The following is a 19,895-nucleotide window of genomic DNA, read 5'->3' as shown; positions in this document are numbered from 1 at the left end:
CCGGCATGCATTTCAAAATAAATTAATTTTTGTTTGTGAATTTCATTGTTACAACTTTTACAGGTGCGCGCTTCATTCTATCAGGAAATAGCTCAAAAGCAAAGGGTTGAAGTTGTCGCAAACATCAGAAACGTTTTGTCTGCTGTGGGACTTGTATATAGCTGCTTATAGCGTTAGATGTTGGCGCTGTGTCTCTGTGATACCGCGACAGTCGAGGTTCGAGAAAACAGGATGGCAAAACTCAACAAGAAAAAGTTTTGCTTTTTTACAATCCTCGCCTGCAGTTTGACCGTGTGTTACCTCTTGGACGGTGCAGCAAGGTAAGCAGAGTTTAGGTGGGTTGAAAGCTCAGCGTTAACTTTTTGATTGTGCCGGTTGAAATAGATCTGCACTGCATTAGATTTGTGCTGCGTTTAATAAAACTTTTGTCTGCCACCGGGGGAGTTTCTTTGGCGGTTATTTAGGAGGGCAAGTGTCGGCGCTGTATTTTGCCCGATATTGTGCAAAACGCTATCAGTATAAGTTGATTGTATTGCGACGTTTAACTGGTGATATTGTATTCCTGCCTTTTAGTGGAGCGCCCTTAGAGGTCGTCGCCTGTCAAAACGCGCATTTGCGGCTCTTTAGCATTACGTTGATAAATATACGTTTGGGAACAATTGCCTTAATTGCTGTTTGTGGTTTTCAGGATTGAATTAGAATACGACAGGTACGTGTGGCATTATTCTGACGGTAAGTGCTTTCGTATTGACTAGAATGTTTATTTTTCGCAATAACTCCATGTCAGCATTGAAGCTGGGAATTCTGCACAAAGCGAATTTTATACGAAAGTTTACCTTCTTACTATATTTAAGCAGTTTTCTATTCTGAGTTTTACGCCCGTAAGTGTATTTCTGAATGTATTCAGCTTGGCGTTACATCAAGCTGAACTGATGCGACCTCTTGTAGGTCGAAAGAGTGGCCATCTGTATGCAGCTCGCAAAATTCACATCTATTGTCTCCATGCTTAATAGCGAATCATTTCATAGCGGTGATTAACGAACGGTTTCCAATTTAAATGAATTTAGGCGTTATTCGTAATAGAATTGTACGTCGAAGAATGTTGGTTTTTACGAATAAGTGGTTGCAAATATTGCAAAAAAACACGTCCGTATTACATAGAATCAACGGTGCAAAATGAGAATCATGTCGGACACGGGTTGTGCCGAAATAAGATCAACCGATCATCCTTAAAATCGCCACTTGAAGTTCTATCTGATCAAGTTCAGGAGGCCATTTGTCGTCTGCAGGTACCTAAGAAATCACATATGTTAAAATGTCGGTGCAACGGTCAGTAAAAATCACTTTGTCTGAATCTTTCTGTACAGAATTAATCAGAGAACTATATTCTATAGGTAGGATTAAGGTTGCACAGGTGGACAGGGCGTTTTTAGACCAGGTTTGCTATCTCAGAAAACTAATCTTGTTGCAATCAATCAGTCACCTTGTTTTGCCATCACGAAAACCTTTTTGAACAAAAAAGAGATTCAAATGAATGCGCAATGCTATACATTCGAAGAAATAATAAAAGCGTGAAGGCTTTTTATATGAGGGTCGTTGTTCGTTCATTTCGCTCGATGTCATTGCATCCGTGACTGGATAAAAGCCACACCTTGCCCTTCCTATAAAAATACTACTCGTTTACAGTGAAGTTTGAACTCTTCGGAAACCCATACATTAGCTTTGGACAAACTATGAGTTACAGCAGCGACTGATAAAAAGCATGCACGATTGGCCTGTTGACATGACCGAGACATTTAAAGTTCGCGCTATTACTGACAAGTCACGAACATGTAAACATGTTTGTTATGGTCGCAGAGGTGACTTTTCAAAAATTTAGAAGGGAACAATTGATATTTTGTCACGCAGAATCCTTCAAACTGTTCCGAGGCCCGATTGCTGCTCTGCCGGATACGTTGTAACTGTGCTTTGGGTTGCCAGCTTCATCATTTCATATCTTGCCTTACGTTGGCCGTCGGCACAAACCGAACCTTACTGGTGGACAACGCAAACATGTGGCGCGTGAAAAGAGGTCTACTCGGAACTTACCAACCTCTCAGTGACGTTTGCACAAAGTTCACACGCAATGACGTCACACAGGCAATCGACTTGGCAGGTTGGCAAACTTCTGTACGTTGTTGATCAGCAGATAAATCGTTTGAACTGAAGATAGAATATAATTTATGAGCCTATGTCAAAGAATACCGGTACCAATTATTTGCAATATAACAATTTCTTTTTGATCAGATGCAACAGACAGCATGGCACATCGCATCGCCAAAGTGACCATTTATAATAGGATGATAGCGACGAAATTCCATCCACTCGCTGTCCCGGATGTGCTCAGTCAGCCTCTGCAAAACATGACTAAGCTTCCCGCTCACGTGTGGTGGATTGGACAGCTCGCGAAATTCGTGACTCGGCCTCAACGCCGGATGACAGAACTGCTCGAAAGTGTGAAGTCTGAGATACGATTTTTGCATCCTATAGTTGGGTGAGTGCTTCAGTACAACAGTCACCGACTGAGGCTCTGTAGGCACACCTTATAGTAAGCATCCAAGCCGCGTGACCAGATTTGTTAGGTTGTGGATCCAAGACCAAACTTTCTCCACCGCCGCTCCGTCTTACCCCGATAATATATTCTTTTCACATTCAATGGATTTCCCTTTGGTTTGAAGCGCACACTTGAACCTGAATATATTTTTTTAACATAACATTAGTTTAGATAACAGATCGCAGATTACATTTTAGTTTCGATTTAAAAAAAACGATTGTCATTGTTATGGTTGTCATTAAGTTAATTTAAACAGAGTTCATGTGAGAAGAAGTGACAAACTCTTGGTCGAAGCCGAAGCTCGTGACCTTGACGAATACATGGCAAAGGTGAAAGTGTGGTTTGATAAATATGACAAACATTCAACAACCAGAGTGAAGCGGAGAGTATTCCTGGCTACCGACGATCCTGACGTGTACACGGAAGCTGTGACCAAGTAATAACCACATGTTTTTCATTAGTTATTCAATTGCACAGGGCTATTTCCAATGTTGTGTTTACTCCACAATTATAACCTCTTATCTGAAGAGGTTTAGGTACTGACAACGCAACCATGCAAGCTGGATCAGCCACTTCTTTACCAAAAATATACAGTGTATACCCACCAAATTTAAATAACAACTTATATGCAAATTGGTTACATTGATTTCAGGTATCCAGGTTACGAAATCTTGTCTATGCGAAATTCCTCTCGGGCCAGGTTGGTTGACACGCAGTTTTTCCATCAGTTCAACCTTTACAGCCCTGACGAGCTTCGTAGTATTGTACTGGACATTCGGTTGCTGAGTGAATGCGACTACCTCGTATGCACATTCTCATCCAATGTAAGCTCATAATTATGATTGTCTGGTTGTCAATGGCAAACATCAAGGTTGTCAGCAAAACATTCGATATATCTTAAACAGATTTTAGAATGGTTTAAACAGTTGGTACAAATTCCTTCGAAAAGCAAAAATACAATGTTGTCCGCGGTTGGCACCTCGGGATTATCACTGACATGTCCGGGATTTAAGCGGGCAAATCTGTCTCAGGAAGTTATGTTAAAAGTGCCTAAATGTCGGGAAGTTTCAGATTGCACAACTTGTGTAGATATATATTAATAATTACTTAAGATGACAATAAAATTCATGAAGAAAGGCCATGGCAAAAAAGGTCATCACAGAGACGTCCTGACTGACACAAGTCGGTCAGGGGTTATTCATTTCCTACAAGACATTGAGATCCCTTATTAAGTCACAATGCAAATGCAAAACAAGAAAAATCAACTCAGTTACAGCAAAGTTGTTAGCGATTAAAAAGAAGATTATGTCACATAATCGTGCGTACAACTTGTGTAATCTTTTCCATACAAACCATTACCCGCAGGTTGGACAGTTGGTTTATGAGTTGATGTCAACGCGCGTCGACCTCAACGGGGAATTTGCGACCTCTCTCGACAAACCTTACAGCTACCACCAAATTGTAAAGCCACAGACATTTGAGACGTTCGAAGGTCTGAAACTCCCCCATGGACTAAGATGACATAACTGAGCATAAACGGGCCGACGTGGAGAATTTCGCGGGTCTAAAACCTTATCTACTACCTCAAAGACATTTACATGTATGCAGAAAAAGTGCTCGTTTCTATAACAAACAATGGTTTTCATGGGCCCTGTTTGATGCACACGGCCCCTAGACTCGTATGGGCCCTGGTGCGCCACACCGGCGGCACCCACCTTTTGTTGGCCCTGTGGGTCATCTTGTCTGTTCAGACAACATATAACCTGTGAGGCCGGCATTTGACTTATTTTGTGTTCAGCTTAAATCCTGTGAAAACTATTACGCAAGGTGGCGCTAAAGAACTAATGCAAATTCTGATCGAAAATTGTGTTTTTAAATGTAATTTTTGCCTTTATCGACAATGCAATGTAAACATTTTATACTTTTGCTTCAACCCTTTATGCAATATTACTTGATGATATATCGGACACGATACGAAAGTAAAATATATTTATTTCAGTGTGAATGTTAACATTGGGTCTGCTACCCCCGGACGACTGGAAACGTTTCATGTTTTTGGGGGGAAAATGAGTAAAAACAGCACAAGGCACACTTGCTAGCAAGCATCATCAGATTCCGCGTAGAAGTTTCAAAGTTCATTGATCGAAAGTATTGCAATATTACGTCACACAAGTGGTTCCAAGCCTGGAGTTCGCGGACACTTTGATACAAAAATTAAAAAGCTATTTAATAAACTTGTGATTCTTAAAAGTTAAATAACAATCAAAAGACAGCACACGATATATTCAGGCTACTGTAGGTAAGGAAAAAATATTAAAACGGTATTTCGTAATTTTTGTCCAACGTTGTTGTTCGCCGCTACGTTAGTAAAACTGGCGGAATAATTCGGAAAAAGTACCTTATTACTTTGTTATTGCTATTTTCTTGCTATTCCGTCCAAAATGTTAGAGTATAGTCCAAAAATACTCTTCTGTTGATTAAAACTTGTTCACTGTTATAATTGTAGGTCACAACTGATATAATCACAAAATGGAATTAAGAAACGTTTCCGAGACATCAGCCACCATCGCCCGAAATCGCATTAGGGTAAACACTGGCGCAGAAACGCAAGAGAAACAGACACAACCAAACTACGCAAACTTTCCCTTAATTAACAAGTTGTCAAAATCTTTCCGAACCTATTCCTTATCAAAATGTAAACGGACGGCGTTTAATCAGCCGTGATTACAGTGTGGTCGCTGCTCACACAATCGAGATAACCTCGGAAACCGCTTTCGAAACAGGGATATTTTTGTGTTCCCATCTGGATTCTATAAAAGAGAATGCGGCCCCGTCGCTTCATCGACTTTTACAGCAGAACCTTTTAAAGTTATCAACTGATCTGCAAATGCAAGCTGAGATTCTGGTATTGATAAATAGGAACGAGCTGACGGCCTGCTTACAAATCCTGGTTTCGGAAACGTCGTAGCCAAAAAACAATGAAGGAAAAAGGGAAAAAAATGGCAATGTGGAATTTCGTTTCCTCCATTACGAACGAACAAATTTAGCCGTAGTTTCGCCAGCTCGGGCATTCTAAGCGGGCTGTAAACAAATAGGTGTCAATCAACAGCTAATGACCTGCATAAACTAAAACAGTAACAATAAACGTAACATGATTCCATATTACATATCAGTTAGTTCAATATTGCAATAAACTGATGATATTTATACACACACTTTGTACTGATACTTAAACGTCTCGCACGAGGTTGGGTTTGAACCCAAGACCCATTTCATCGTAAGTTCACTCATCCCCCCATAATCAGACCATTGTTACCAAATGACGTATTCTTTGTCAAACCGTCAGTTAAACCTATCAAATTCCAGGCGGGTAGAAAATGCTGGGTCGCGTCTGTCGCAGCATACACAAACTCCCAAGCCTGCCTTTGTCTGGTGGATCAATTTTTGAAAAGCTCAGCAGCGTGTTGTGTTTTCAAGGGAGACTGAACCTTCCTATCTCGTTTGACGTTTTACTTGAGCCATTATTTGAGATATAGAAGCTCGATGGTTCTGCCCTAATGTCCAGTTATATATTCTGATGATGGTTATGGAAAAATATTATATGTGGTCTTCATTAGTAATAGTTCTGAAAGGTGGTGAAAGTTATAGGCGGTACAGTTTCCAATTAGAGTATTTTTGTTGTAAATTTCCCTAGTTATAAAATTGGTGGTTAAGAGTGGATTTTTGGCATGTGTGCTTGAGGGTTTTGCCTTTTTAACTAATGTGCAACAGACAACTATGCAAGAAAATACGAGTCGAAATTATGAAGAATTCATGGAAGTTGTAAGACAAGTTCCGAACCTCTGGTAGTTAGAGTACGCGTTGCTTCCCAAGAAGTGAGACGTAAAGTTCTTTCAGGTGGACCGAGAGAGTGAAACTTCATCCCAAAACAAATCTTACAGTGGCAACAAAATCTATCGAATATATTTCAAAATGGGTCCGACAAAAAAACTAAATTAATAATGAGATGCAGACAGTTGAGTATTCACTGTCGAACTATCAGATCTCATCAAATTTAAACTGAAGTATTACTGCGTTATTCAGGCATTGAATCCTAAACCGCATATAGTGGCCAGTCAAGCGTAGCAACAAAAGCCAGTCAATGGCCAACAACAACATTAACTCCACGGGGATCAACCAATGACAAAGAATAGTTATTGAAACCTGTGGACCCACTGTACGCGAACTGAGCTTTTGAGTGAATATGGGACAAATAACATACACACAATAGGAATTGTTAGGACGAATAAAAGTCGTTGAAAATCTTCTTTGACTTCTTCGAAAGTACTATTCACTGTGTTATTTCAACGGTAAAATGCGTACAGTGATCCAGACATTCAAATTCATAGCAAATCCCGTGGCGTATGGCTGTTAATATGAACGAAACTACAAATAAATCAGTAAATGTGCTGTTATTTCATACCCGACCGTACGAAGACGTCATCACAGGCTGCGGCTTGCCTGGCATCGTCTTGCGGCGCATAAGGGTTTCCAGGCACACCGTTTGCTGTGCACTGTGCAGAGAACAATGCAGTACAGCGAGCAGTTTATTGGCAACATTGGTCAAGCGCCCGGCCAGCGTAGTTGTGACAATTGTGAAATAACTTGGTGTTGTGAAATTAAGACTGGACTTTGCGTTTATAGGCTTGGCCGACAGCAGTACGATACAGTTAGTTTTAGCTTATGTGTCCCACCCTTGTGTTAATTAACTGTGTGTCACCGCGCAGGTATTCTGTTTCAGTGCAGTTCTTTGCTGGTTAACGTGATGTACTGTTTAATTTTGAAGTTTTCGTTGCTAAAGTTGTAACCAAGTTACAGTGTCCCAAAGCCGCATGTACGGTAAAAAAACGGATTAATGCGTAACTTGTGTTGGTGAATGGTTGCATAAAATTCACACATTTCCGGATTAGGCGGCTTAAATGAACACTTGTTGCCTGGAATGGGCAATTTGTTCATTCAATTTGGCGAATATACGAAACCGGGGTCTATATTGAGTTAATGCGGACAGTAATTTGAGCATTACATGAGGCGGTATACATTGCATAATTTTCCGAAAAAAACATATACTGCGAAAAAGGAAGGAGGCAATAAGAGGGTGGTGTGTAGTTGCTGCAATTCGAACACTCCCGTTTGTGTGGCCAGTTATCGCAAACGGGCGTGGCTGTGTCACGATTTTCAGCACAAACACCCTAACAGAAGAGCACAACGTATTACAGAAGAGTTTTTATTACATGCAATGTTCGCAACCGCCTTGCAATATCCCTAGCTAAGTAAAACCCTCAAAAAATGTTTCTAATATTATCAGTGTTGATCGAAATTGACGCACTATGACGTCATCTCGTGGCGGGATATACATAGTTTAATGTTGGAATGTTGAGCAAAGCAAGGGGAACCAGCATTGGGTGTTGAATTAACGCTCGTTCATGCAGTTGCAGTCGTAGAAATAAACACTAACTGACTGTGCGCATAGTGAGTCGCTCATGGGCTGACTATCTTCTACCAGCATGTTGTGATTTCGAAGCAGATTTGTAAGTAGGAAGTTATTGTGTATCAGATTACACTCCAACATCTGAGCTTGTTTAAGATTGAGTTTGGTGTACGAGCAGTCTGGTTGCTTGCAGTTGAAAAACGTTAAGATTCAGGAACGCTTAATTAAAACAGCCGCTTTATCAGAACCTTATTGTGCTTTGATTTGATGAATCCCTGTTTACATTTCTTAAGTGGTTTTTCAAGTGTCTGTCGGTGCGTTTGAAATAAAGCATGACCCTACTATCAGTATCGGTCGAACAAGTCTGTTTCTGTTGTTTTCGAATGACTCTTGCATGATTACCTGCTGTAGTTGATAGTTTAATCAGGTCTATAGGTCGCAACTATAGGTCTATTGGTGCGGCATGCATTTCAAAAATCAATAAGTTTTGTGAATATCATTGTTACAACTTTTCAGGTGCGCGCTTAATTTTACAAGGAAATAGCTCAAAAGCAAAGGGTTGAAGTTGTCTCGAATGTCAAAACGTTGTTTGCTATGGGACTTGTATATTGCTGCTTATAGCGTTGGATATTGGCGCTGTGTCTCTGTGATACCGCGACAGTCGAGGTTCGAGAAAACAGCATGGCAAAACTCAACAAGAAAAAGTTTTGCTTTTTTACAATCCTCGCCTGCAGTTTGACCGCGTGTTACCTCTTCGACGTTGCAGCAAGGTAAGCAGAGGTTAGGTGGTTTGAAAGGTCAGCACTAACTTTTTAATTGTGCAAAGTGTAGTAGATTTGTTCTGCATTTGCTGCCGGAACTTGTAGTTTAACAAAAGGTTGCCCTTTTTGCGCACAAATAACTTGCATGATATTTTACTAACATTTCGACTGCCACCCGGCGAGGTTTCAATGGGTTTATATGGTGGTTATTTGATAATAGGGTGGCAAGCGTCGGTGCTGTATTTTGCCCGATATTGTCGAAAATGCTATCAGTAAGTTGATTGTATTGCGACATTTAACTAGTGGTATTGTATTCCTGCCTTTTAGTGGAGCGCCTTTAGAGGTCGTCGCCTGTCAAAACACGCATTTGCAGCCCTTTCGATCACGTTGATAAATATTACTTGGTGGGTTCCGAGAAATTGGTTTAAACCACAAGATTTTGCTCGACACGAAGTTGGCGCAGGAAAATTTCCATCGCCATTAGCGTTTACATGCCAATGTGGACATTACAAGCCAATTTACCGAACACGCAATGTTCCACGCTACATAAATAAGAATTTTGCGGATAATTTGGTGACATGAGTGTCGTGTTCTATAGATTTTTTGATGTAAATCGTCTGAACGCAACTTACAGAATTTCCCAAAATATTTATTCGGTAAATCGCTGATACTTTTCTCGTTAAAATCACAACATGTTTTCAATGGAAAATCCCTCACTGATGACTTTTGCAAGCAAGCACGCACGCGCACATACAGTATGTTCTTATGCACGTCATTTAGGCTGCGCGAATACGATTTGTTTGAAACAACACAACGAATACGGACTTTGCATGGATTTGAAATTTCGTACAGCACTAAAATAAAATCATCAATATCCTTCTCATCAACTCGGTGATTCCTAAAATGGGTCGAACTCCTTGGGCAGAGGAGTTCAGTGATTTTCAGTGATGAAATTTTGGTGTGGACATTTTATTTCAAGTATTTTTCAATACAAAAGTGTGGACAGAGTTACAAACGTTTGGAAACAATTGCCCTGATTGGTGTTTGTGGTTTTCAGGATCGAAGCAGAATACGACAAACACGTGTGGCATTATTCTGACGGTGGGTGTTTATTTTCCACAATAATTCCTCCGTAGAAAGCAAACTTTGCTGAAATGTTTACTTGTAACAACCAATTACACACTTTGTTACTGGTAACAGCTTTTTTAAAACTTGCTTGGAAAGGTGTATTACTCGAAACAGAAAACCCAAAGCTGTTACAAGTAAGAAAACCCAAAGTTGCCTAATATTTTTATGCAAACGTTTCGAACACGGCAGTGTTCATCGTCCAAACGTTTGCTTATGATGATTAGCATGTTAACTTTGGTCTTACTATCCCGTTTAATTAACTCCCAAGTTTTTTGCATGTATTTCTGAATGTATTCAGCTTGGTGTTACATCAAGTTGAACTGATGAGACCTTATAGGTCGAAACAGCGGCCATCTGTATGCAGCTCGCAAAATTCATATTATCGTCTCAATGCATAATAGCGAATCATTTCATCGCTGTGATTAACCGAACGGTTTTCAATGTGAACGAATTTAATTTTGTGATAGAAATTTACGTCGACGAATGTTGGTTTTTAGGAATAAGAAGTTGCAAATGTTCGGGTCCTTATTTTCAAAAAAACACGTCCGTATTTTATAGAATCAACGGTGCAAAATGAGAATCATGTCGGACACGGGTTGTGCCGAAATAAGACCAACCGATCATTCTTGAAATCGCCACTTGAAGTTCTCTCTGATCAAGTTCAGGGGGCCATTTGTCGTCTGCAGGTACCTCAGAATTCATACATGTTGATTTCGGCACAACGGTCAGAAAAAATCACTTTGCCTCAAACCTTCTGTACAGAATTAAACATGGAACTGTATTGTATAAGTAGGATTAAGGTTGCAGAGGTGGACAGGGCGTATATAGACCAGGTTTGCTATCTTTCAGACAATTAATAAAAGCGCGAAGGCTTTTATATGAGAGTCGCTGTTAGTTCATTTTGCTCGATGTCATTGCATCCGTGACTGGATAAAAGCCACACATCGCACATCCTGTCAAAATACTACTCGTTTGCAGTGAAGTTTGAACTCTTCGGAAACCCATACATTAGCTTTGGACAAACTATGAGTTACAGCAGCGACTGATAAAAAGCATGCACGATTGGCCTGTTGACATGACCGAGACATTTAAAATTCGCGCTACTGAAAAGTCACGAACATGTAAACAAGTTTTTTATGGTCGCAGAGGTGACTAGGCAAAAATGTAGCGAATGAAACAATTGATATTTTGTCGCACAGAATCCGTCAAACTGTTCCGAGGCCCGATTGCTGCTCTGCCGGATACGTTCTAACTGTGCTTTGGGTTGCCAGCTTCATCATTTCATATCTTGCCTTATGTTGGCCGTCGGCACAAACCGAACCTTACTGGTGGACAATGCAAACATGAGAGGCGTGGAGAGGGGTCTACTTGAAACCTACCAACCCCTCAGTGACGTTTGCACAAAGTTCACACGCAATGACGTCACACAAGCAATGGACTTGGCAGGTTGGTAAATATGAACGGCTTCTAAATCGTTTATCTGACGATAGAATGTAATTCATGACCCATGCGCCAAAGTAATCTCTTTTTGATCAGATGCAACAGACAGCATTGCGCATCGCATCGCCAAAGTGACCATTCATCTAACGTTGACGATAGCGACGAAATTCCATCCATTCGCTGTCCCGGATGTGCTTAGCGAGCCCTTGCAAAACATGACTAAGCTTCCCGCTCACGTGTGGTGGATTGGACAGCTCGCAAAATTCGTGACTCGGCCTCAACCCCAGATGGCGGAACTGCTCGAAAGTGTGAAGTCTGAGATACGATTTTTGCATCCTGTGATTGGGTGAGTGTTTTTGCGTAACAGTGGCTGAGGCTTTCCACGCCTTGTGGATATAGGGATCGGTTAGGCTGTTTGTCAACCGCCGGTGCGCTTTCCCCAATATGTATTCATTTCGCATTTAATGGATTTCCCTTTAGTCCGAAGCGCATCTACTTTTGCCTGATTAAATATTATTTTTTATTCACATACTCTGCTACTGTCCAAGAAACTTTCGTTTCAGGTAAAAATCTTTCAGTCTTCTTTAATTAGACATACACATTTCGCTTCGTTAAAAGCATCATCAGTGTCTATGAAAGCAAATTAAGAATTGGGTGCAAATAAAATAAAAGCTCTCCACTATCTCACAACACTCCCTTACATACTCTGCTGATTACATTTCAGTTTAGTTTTTATAAAATCACCGGTCCGTAGAAGTTGTTTAAAATTTTACCATGTACAAAAAGTTTGAGAACCACTGCTTTACTCCTATAACAGAGTTCATGTAAGAAGAAGCGACAAAATCTGGCTCGAAGCCGAAACTCGTGACCTTGACGTTTACATGGCAAAGGTGAAAGTGTGGTTTGATGAATATGACAAACATTCAACAACCAGAGTGAAGCGGAGAGTATTCCTGGCTACCGATGATCCTGACGTGTACACGGAGGCTGTGACCAAGTAATAACTGCATGTTTTTATTAGTAATTGTTTACACGACTATTCCCTGCATTGTCCTAACTTCACAATTGTAACCCGTAAAGTTAACTGGCATTTCAACCATGCTGGATCAGCCACTTGTTTACCAAAAATTGTGTTAAACAATGTCGTTTAGTTTTACATATCAGTACAAAACACACAAAAAAGACATAGAATACCCACAGAAACAAATACAAAATACCAAAACAAATTTAAATAACAACTTATATGCAAATTGGTTACACTGATTTCAGATATCCAAGTTACGAAATCTTGTCCCTGCGAAATTCCTCTCGGGCCAGGTTGGTTGACACGCAGTTTTTCCATCAGTTCAACCTTTACAGCGCTGACGAGCTTCGTAGTATTGCACTGGACATTCGGTTGCTGAGTGAATGCGACTACCTCGTGTGCACATTCTCGTCCAATGTAAGCTCATATTTGTAATTGTTTCATAGTCGGTGGCAAACATCAAGGTTGGCAGCCAAACATTTTTTTTAACAGGTTTTACAATAATTCACTTTGGTATTTCACAGGCTTAGCAGCCAAGGCATTACAGTGGTTACAAAACACCAAAATACACATAAAAGTGTTTTTTAACTTCGTAAAGTAAAAATACCACGTATAGTCGTATAAGGTTGCCACGTTAGGGTTTTCACAGGCATTGCAGCCAAGCTGGATCAGTCAAGTCGGAGCGAGATCTGAAAATCAAACTCCCGGTGAGCTTTGAACTCACGGCCCTGGGTCAATCAGACCCAACGCTCTACCAACTGAGCTACACGGACCCTTGCTATGCGAAAGCATAGTAATACGTCTTCTGTAGATATATATCAGTATTTACCTATGATGCCGACGAAATTCATTAAAACGGGTCGTGACGAAAAAGGTCATCACCGCACCGTCTTGCGTCAGCCAGGGAATATGCATTTCTTGAAAGATATTGAGATCCCCTGACATATCTCAATATGTGACATATTCGTGCGTACAACCTGTGTAATTTTTTTCATGTAAACTATTATTCGCAGGTTGGACGGTTGGTTTATGAGTTGATGTCAACGCGCGTCGACCTCAACGGGGAATTTGCGACCTCTCTCGACGAATCTTACAGCTACCACCAAATTGTAAAGCCACAGACATATGAGACGTTCGAAGGTCTGAAACTCCCCCATGCACTAAGATGACATAACTGAACATAAACGGGCCGACGTAGAGAATTTCGCGGTTCTAAGACCTTACCTATACTACCTCAAAGACATGTATGACAATGGTTTTCATGGGCCCTATTTGATATACACGGCCCCTAGACTCGTATGGGCCCTGGTGCGCCACATCGGCGGCACCCACCTTTTGTTGGCCCTGTGGGTCATCTTGTCTGTTCACACAACATATAACCTGTGAGGCCGGCATTTGACTTATAGTGTGTTCAGGTTTCCTCCTGTGAAAACTATTACGCAAGGTGGCGCTAAAGAACCAATGCAAATTCTGATCGAGAACTGTTTTTTTGAACGTCAATTTTGCCTATACCCACAATGCAATGCAAACATTTTATACTTTTTACCTTTTATGCAATATTACTTGATGACATATCGGACACGATACGAAAGTAAATATATTTATCTCAGTGTGAATGTTAACATTGGGTCTGCTAACCTCGGATTGGTAACGTTTCATGTTTTGGGGGGGAAATGAGCAAAAAAAGCCTAAGGCAGACTTGCTAGCAGGCGTCATCAGATTCTGCGTAGAAGTTTCAAAGTTTATTGATCGAAAGTATTGCAATGTTACGTCACACAAGTGGTTCCCAACCTGCGTGGAGTTTGAAACAAAAAATTAAAAAGCAGTTTCGAGTTTGTTTATAAATAATGCGCAGCAATGTTCGAGAAAAGACGTCCAGGTAAATTAACGTAGGGGTCCCCAGACTTTAAGATTTTACAAAAGAGTTCCGTGACTACAAATATATTGGAAACCATTGTCTTAGACGATGAAGACTTAGTTGCGTTGTGAAACGCAGTCGTAAAAAAACAACAAACCGTTTTTCACTGAATTTCTACAAACCTGAAAAAAGGTTTGTTGATGTTCTGGTTGCGAGCGAGACATCGCTTTGTAGATTTTTTCATCATCAAGGGCAGTCGACCCATTTTACAGAATAATAATTTCTAAAGCTTCAACTTGCACAATTTAATTTATGTTGATTTGGGCGTTTCTCTAGCTAATGTCCAACATCAACATACAACACAATTTTGTGAGACCCGGTTGCGCAGTGTGAGACGCAATATGCTTCTCTGTATATTACCACGCCTCGGGACAAACATATGACGAAACAAGAAGAAAAATAACGGAATCAGTTTCGGAATTTTCGGCATAAATATTTAATTTTGATAAAGCTGATCGAAATTACCTGCGAAGACGTTAAGGAGGAGGTGATTTTTGTTCGTGTTTTTTGGGAGATTAGGAATTTGAATCGCGGAAATGTTTAGGCAAAAATTCCAGAACCAAAACCGGTGAAGTCTTTATTGATCCAGCGTTTGCTTACGTTTTATTCAGAAATATTTAACTAGAAGTCAGAATACTATTTTTTAAGTCCTTTCTTAATAAATTTGGGATGTTTGCAAGTTAAATAACAAGCAAAAGACGGCACATGATAAATTCAGGCTACTGTAGGTAAGGAAAAAATATCCAAACGGTATTTCGTAATTTTTGTCAAACGCTTTTTGTTCGCGGGTTTGCGGGTCACAACTGGTATAATCACAAAATTTGCAATTAAGAAACGTTTCCGAAACATCAGCCACCATAGCCCGAAATCGCATTAGGGAAAACACTGGCGCAGAAACGCAAGAGAAACAGACACAACCAAACTACGCAAACTTTCCCTTAATTAACAAGCAGTCCAAATCTTTCCGAAGCTTTTCCTTATCAAAAAGTAAACGGACGGCGTTTAATCAGCCGTGATTACTGATCACACAACCGAGATAACCTCGGAAACCGCTTTCGAAACAGGGACATTTTTGTGTTTCCACCTGGATTCTATAAAAGAGAATGCGGCCCCGTCACTTCATCGAAAAGTTGAAGAAAATCAAGAAATCAAAGATGAAATTCTGCGTTTTATCGTTTGTTTGTTTGGTGAGTGTTTACATCATGTGGTGGGAGTCGACCATAGAATGGACTGCGGTGTTTTTGAAAATAGGTTTTGTGTATGCGAAAGTTAAACCCACATTTATTTCTACGTAATTTTAACACGTTTACGCAGACAGATCAGTTTGCATCTTAAAATAAACATCAACGAACTGAGCTGTCTGCGTGATCGAAGTTTCGAACTTAAATAGAAATACATATCGTAATATGGTGCGCGACCGACCGCCTGCCAGGGTACCTTGGTAAGCATATTTGAAAGTAAAAAAGTCTTTCAAGAACTATCGCTAGGTGAGATTTCATACGTACGTGAATAATGTAATCACTTGTTCTAACATGGCGATGCGACGAATATTCCAAAGAAGGATCGCAAAAAAAACAAATTCAGTATAAATATTGCAAAACGAAACTCGTTAAAGTTTGGACACACATGATTTGAAATATCAGATTGTGATAAAAAAAATTGACAATTTTTTTTTAAACAGATGTTGGTTCTTGGGATACCAAGCATGATGGCGAATCGGTTCAGTACAGCAACTCGAGGAATGTATTCAAGTGACATCAAGTGGGTTGCTTCTTGCGAGTTGTATGTTGTTTAAATCGCAAACTAAATTAAGGGTTTAGCTTAGTTTGAACAACCTGTTGATTGCCTGCTCTTTCCAGAGCTTGTTGCTACTAGTTTTTGGGTTATAATGTAGAAAAGTTTAAAGCAATTTAACCAACCTATGCAAAGGTTGTTTTTGACAATACAAAATTATTGCGACGGGCACAACCCTGTTTATATCATCAATGATTGGTTGCAACAAGGTGCGGATATAGTCTTAGAATAGACCATAAGTTTAAGGGATTAAAAATCGATGTAATACGTTTACTTGTGTCTTGAAACTCCAAACGGTGGCGAATCTTGCACGACAATAAGTAAAAATGATGTCTAGTTAGGTCGCCAGGCAATCACTAAAACCTCATGAAATAAACCTGTTACTTTATATTTTGCTGGTTGACAGATTCCTCAGAGAACACAGATGCACTGTTAGGTTTGGTCCTTTTCGAAACAGAAGCATTACTCCCTACAGAGTCGTTTACTTTGACTGCGCCGGTACGAGTCCAGAGTTTGTGGCGTCGGTGTCATGCTTGAAGTGCCGCGTTTCGCATGAGTGCTCCCGCGGCACAACCTTTAATGTGCGGCCGGTTTTGTTTCCCGTTCCCATGTCGTCGGGACCAAACTCCACTAGACCCATTAGCTTTCCTGTTGCATGCGAATGTATAAAACAACGTCAACATTGACGTCATCATTCTATGTTTGGCGTCATCAACATGTTGCAAATATGGTTTTTGTAGAATATTATTTATTTATTTTTCCGTTTTTTTATCATATTCTACATGGTTCTTTTTGAAAAAGAACTGAAACAGACGATGCCATTTGGACGAAATTAATATTTTCGTTGAATTAAGGGGAAGATTGGTCTGATTCCTGTGGTCTTGACATTTTCCCTGTGGTCTTATTTGTTGTTTTTTTTGTTGTTGTTTTGCATTTCTTTGAAAATTAAAACTGCATTTGCTGAAAACGTCGTTTTTGTTCTCTGAAGTTCGGGGCCATGCGTTTGGCATTGGCATCCTGTTCAGGCAAGTTAGATACGAAGAACTAAAACGCAATGTCAACAGTCCAAAATATTTTTCTTAATTAACAATAAAACTCGATGCACGAGCACGTAATCAAATCTCTTTCACAAGCGAAACATTCCACGAAACACATCCCAATACCAAGAATCTTCAAGTTCCTCCCATGGCAAGGAGCATAGGGTGCATATACAAAGGACGCTCCCGCCAAAAAAGATATAAATTACTGGAGGATTATTGAAGCGTTTGGTTTTGAAACTGCAGACCCTTAGATGAGGGCATATATAGCGGTTACAGGTTGAGTAAAAACGTTCATAAATACAAGTATTCATCAGTATTTATTTAAATAGGAACCTGATGATGGTGCCTACGTAGGCGAAATCGATTTTTCTACTGTTTGCAATAAACTGTCTGACTCCAATCTGAAACATCTTGTTTTAATCAATTAATTAGTTTCCATTATAGGTTAAAAACGATGTGAAACATACGTTGGACGATATAAACATACGTTCTTGTTTATCGCGCAGTCGCACTAAGTCTTGCAATGAAAAACCTCTTAGTGCAGTTGGTTGTAGTTGCACTTGCGTGTCTTGTTTTAACCGAAGGTTGTCGTCACCACCACCACCACCACCACCACCACCATCATCATCATTACCGTCGTCGACATTTATATTATGGACTTCATCGGCGTTTATGGGACAGCCACAAAACCGGTAAATACATCTTTGACGCTTGGAATTCTCCCAAGCTGCCAACACGAACCAAAAATATCCTGAAACGGCTTAAACTTTAGTGCCAACTTTGTTATATTATGCATGAAATTAAGAACGTAAAATGGTATGAGATTTTGCATTGATTTTATCAGTGTTGCATGAAATAAACTTATAAAATTGTATGAAGATGGGTTGCTAACTGTTTTCAAGGCTTACGTTTAAGATTTTTGTTTTATTTTCAGACAAAAACGTTATCCCAGACGAGGACACAATTCACCAACTTGGGTCAAAGCTTGACTTGGAAGATTGAAGGAAGTTTCGCGCATCTCAAACCAATTTTAATAAATGAAAATATTTTAAGTAACTCGCAAGTTTTTTTTTGTACCAGGTGATGTTTCATGTGAACATCTAAATATTTATTTAGGTCCTTTTATGTCAGTGAATGATTAAGTCGCCAAAGGAGGAAATAAAATTATCGGTTTCAATCAAACAGTTGTATTTTTATGGGGTTTGTGGATTTGTATATGTTTCAACATGTGATATTTTTGAGCAGATTTGCGGAGCAACTTTTTGCATGTTCCTCATAAATGTTTGGTTTGGAATTCCGCCCTGCACAAAAAACGCAGACCAGTGCCTGAACTTTCCCACAACAGAACATCTATAATGCGCAAAAATTGCATACGATTTGAGCCGCGAGTTGATTTGACCAGAGGTAAACACTGTGGATTGCGGGTATAGTTTTTCCGCGACCCAACTATCTTTACCCCCTCCCAAAACAAACACAGTGTTACAAATGTTAATCAAAGTCTGGTTGTCGGGCTGCTCAGCACGCACGAACATCTCTTGGCGCGTTGGTTTCAACTTGTATGCAAATGTGTGCGAACAGCAATGGTGAAAGCTTACAATATTCTTTTAAATTTTGACCCTTTGTGAAAGATGTAGTCGCCGTTTATCGTTTGTTGTTATTTTGCCGGATGTCGAGCGTTTACTCTGAAAATTTAAACCGCATTGTTTGGAAACTTCCTTTTCTGTTCGCTGAAATGTTGGACAATATATAGTTTCACGCGTTTGGCATTGACTTCCTGTTTATGGAAGTGAAATCCTTGTACCAAGAACGAACCAAGTGACAAACGTCCAAAATCTAATTGATCAATAACAATAAATCTCAATGCACGTTATAACAAAACCTTACACAAAAGAGATATTCCACGAACAACATGCTAACACCAGAGGACTCAAATTTCCTGTCACGAAGTGGAGCATATGGATGCATAACGTTAAGAATTGATGGGGGATTATCGCAGTGTTTTGTTTTTATAGAGCAGGTTCTTGGGTGAGGAGATACTGTGGTAAATAGTGAGTAAAACCGCCCAACAGTAGCAGGTTAAATTCATGCAAACTAGTTTAGTCTGACGGCTTCTTTCCAATCGTTTTCCACCGAGTTCAACCGTTTGAACTTTGTGGAGGTATTTGAGGTTCACTTCCAGTGGTTTCGCTTGCGTCTTTTTGCATACAAAGACCATAAGAAACTCAGACGACAAAGCCCTCTCAGGGAAGGAAGCTCATAGAGAGGATAAGGTGGATATCAGCACTAAAAGTTCGCCCATATGCCATCCGAAAGATATCATAGATTCGACGCACCGCTAGGCAAGGCTTTTGTTTACATGCGATATACTGGAGGGCCTGTAGAATGCTGTGCAATAAGAACGTATAGAACATACTTTGTAATACGCCAAATCTTTACAAAGCATAGCCTGTGTATGTTTGTATCAAATTTGCAAGGATTTTGTAATTGCGATTATAAATGTGATGTGCAAAATAGCTATAATGTAACGTCACTCGCGACGATTATGCTAGCGATGGCGTAAACGCAGTGTAGTGTTTGTAAATTCCGTTTTATCGTTCGCTTTACAAGTACTATACCTGGCATTCTATTGTATACGCTTGACAAGTGCACTACTATGCTAACTGGAAGAAGCTGAAGTTTAACGTTGCCTGCCTCGGTCAACATCAAGGATATGCAACTAATTTATGACTA

The 19,895-nt window shown here is 40.0% G+C and overlaps 2 protein-coding genes across 2 annotated transcripts; both read left to right on the top strand.

Annotated features, from left to right (window-relative positions):
* The first annotated feature begins 231 nt into the window (after positions 1-231).
* Positions 232-4,114, top strand: LOC145890794 (alpha-(1,6)-fucosyltransferase-like). Its single transcript, XM_082981890.1, has 8 exons — positions 232-320; positions 689-732; positions 1,162-1,289; positions 1,981-2,155; positions 2,287-2,533; positions 2,850-3,029; positions 3,246-3,417; positions 3,959-4,114. Exons 1-8 carry the CDS (start codon positions 232-234, stop codon positions 4,112-4,114), a joined length of 1,191 nt encoding a protein of 396 aa, XP_082838016.1.
* Positions 4,115-8,609: 4,495 nt separating this feature from the next.
* Positions 8,610-13,937, top strand: LOC145905662 (alpha-(1,6)-fucosyltransferase-like). Its single transcript, XM_082992922.1, has 8 exons — positions 8,610-8,830; positions 9,879-9,922; positions 10,508-10,635; positions 11,149-11,395; positions 11,486-11,735; positions 12,207-12,386; positions 12,659-12,830; positions 13,427-13,937. The coding sequence occupies exons 1-8, from the start codon at positions 8,742-8,744 to the stop codon at positions 13,580-13,582; spliced, it is 1,266 nt and encodes a 421-aa protein (XP_082849048.1). The 5' UTR covers positions 8,610-8,741; the 3' UTR covers positions 13,583-13,937.
* Positions 13,938-19,895: the final 5,958 nt, after the last annotated feature.

The sequence above is a fragment of the Ascidia mentula genome, chromosome 1, assembly GCF_947561715.1.
Source record: "Ascidia mentula chromosome 1, kaAscMent1.1, whole genome shotgun sequence".
NCBI lineage: Eukaryota > Metazoa > Chordata > Ascidiacea > Phlebobranchia > Ascidiidae > Ascidia > Ascidia mentula.
The sequence above is the reverse complement of the archived record's forward strand: the minus strand, read 5'-3'. Positions and strand labels throughout refer to the sequence as shown.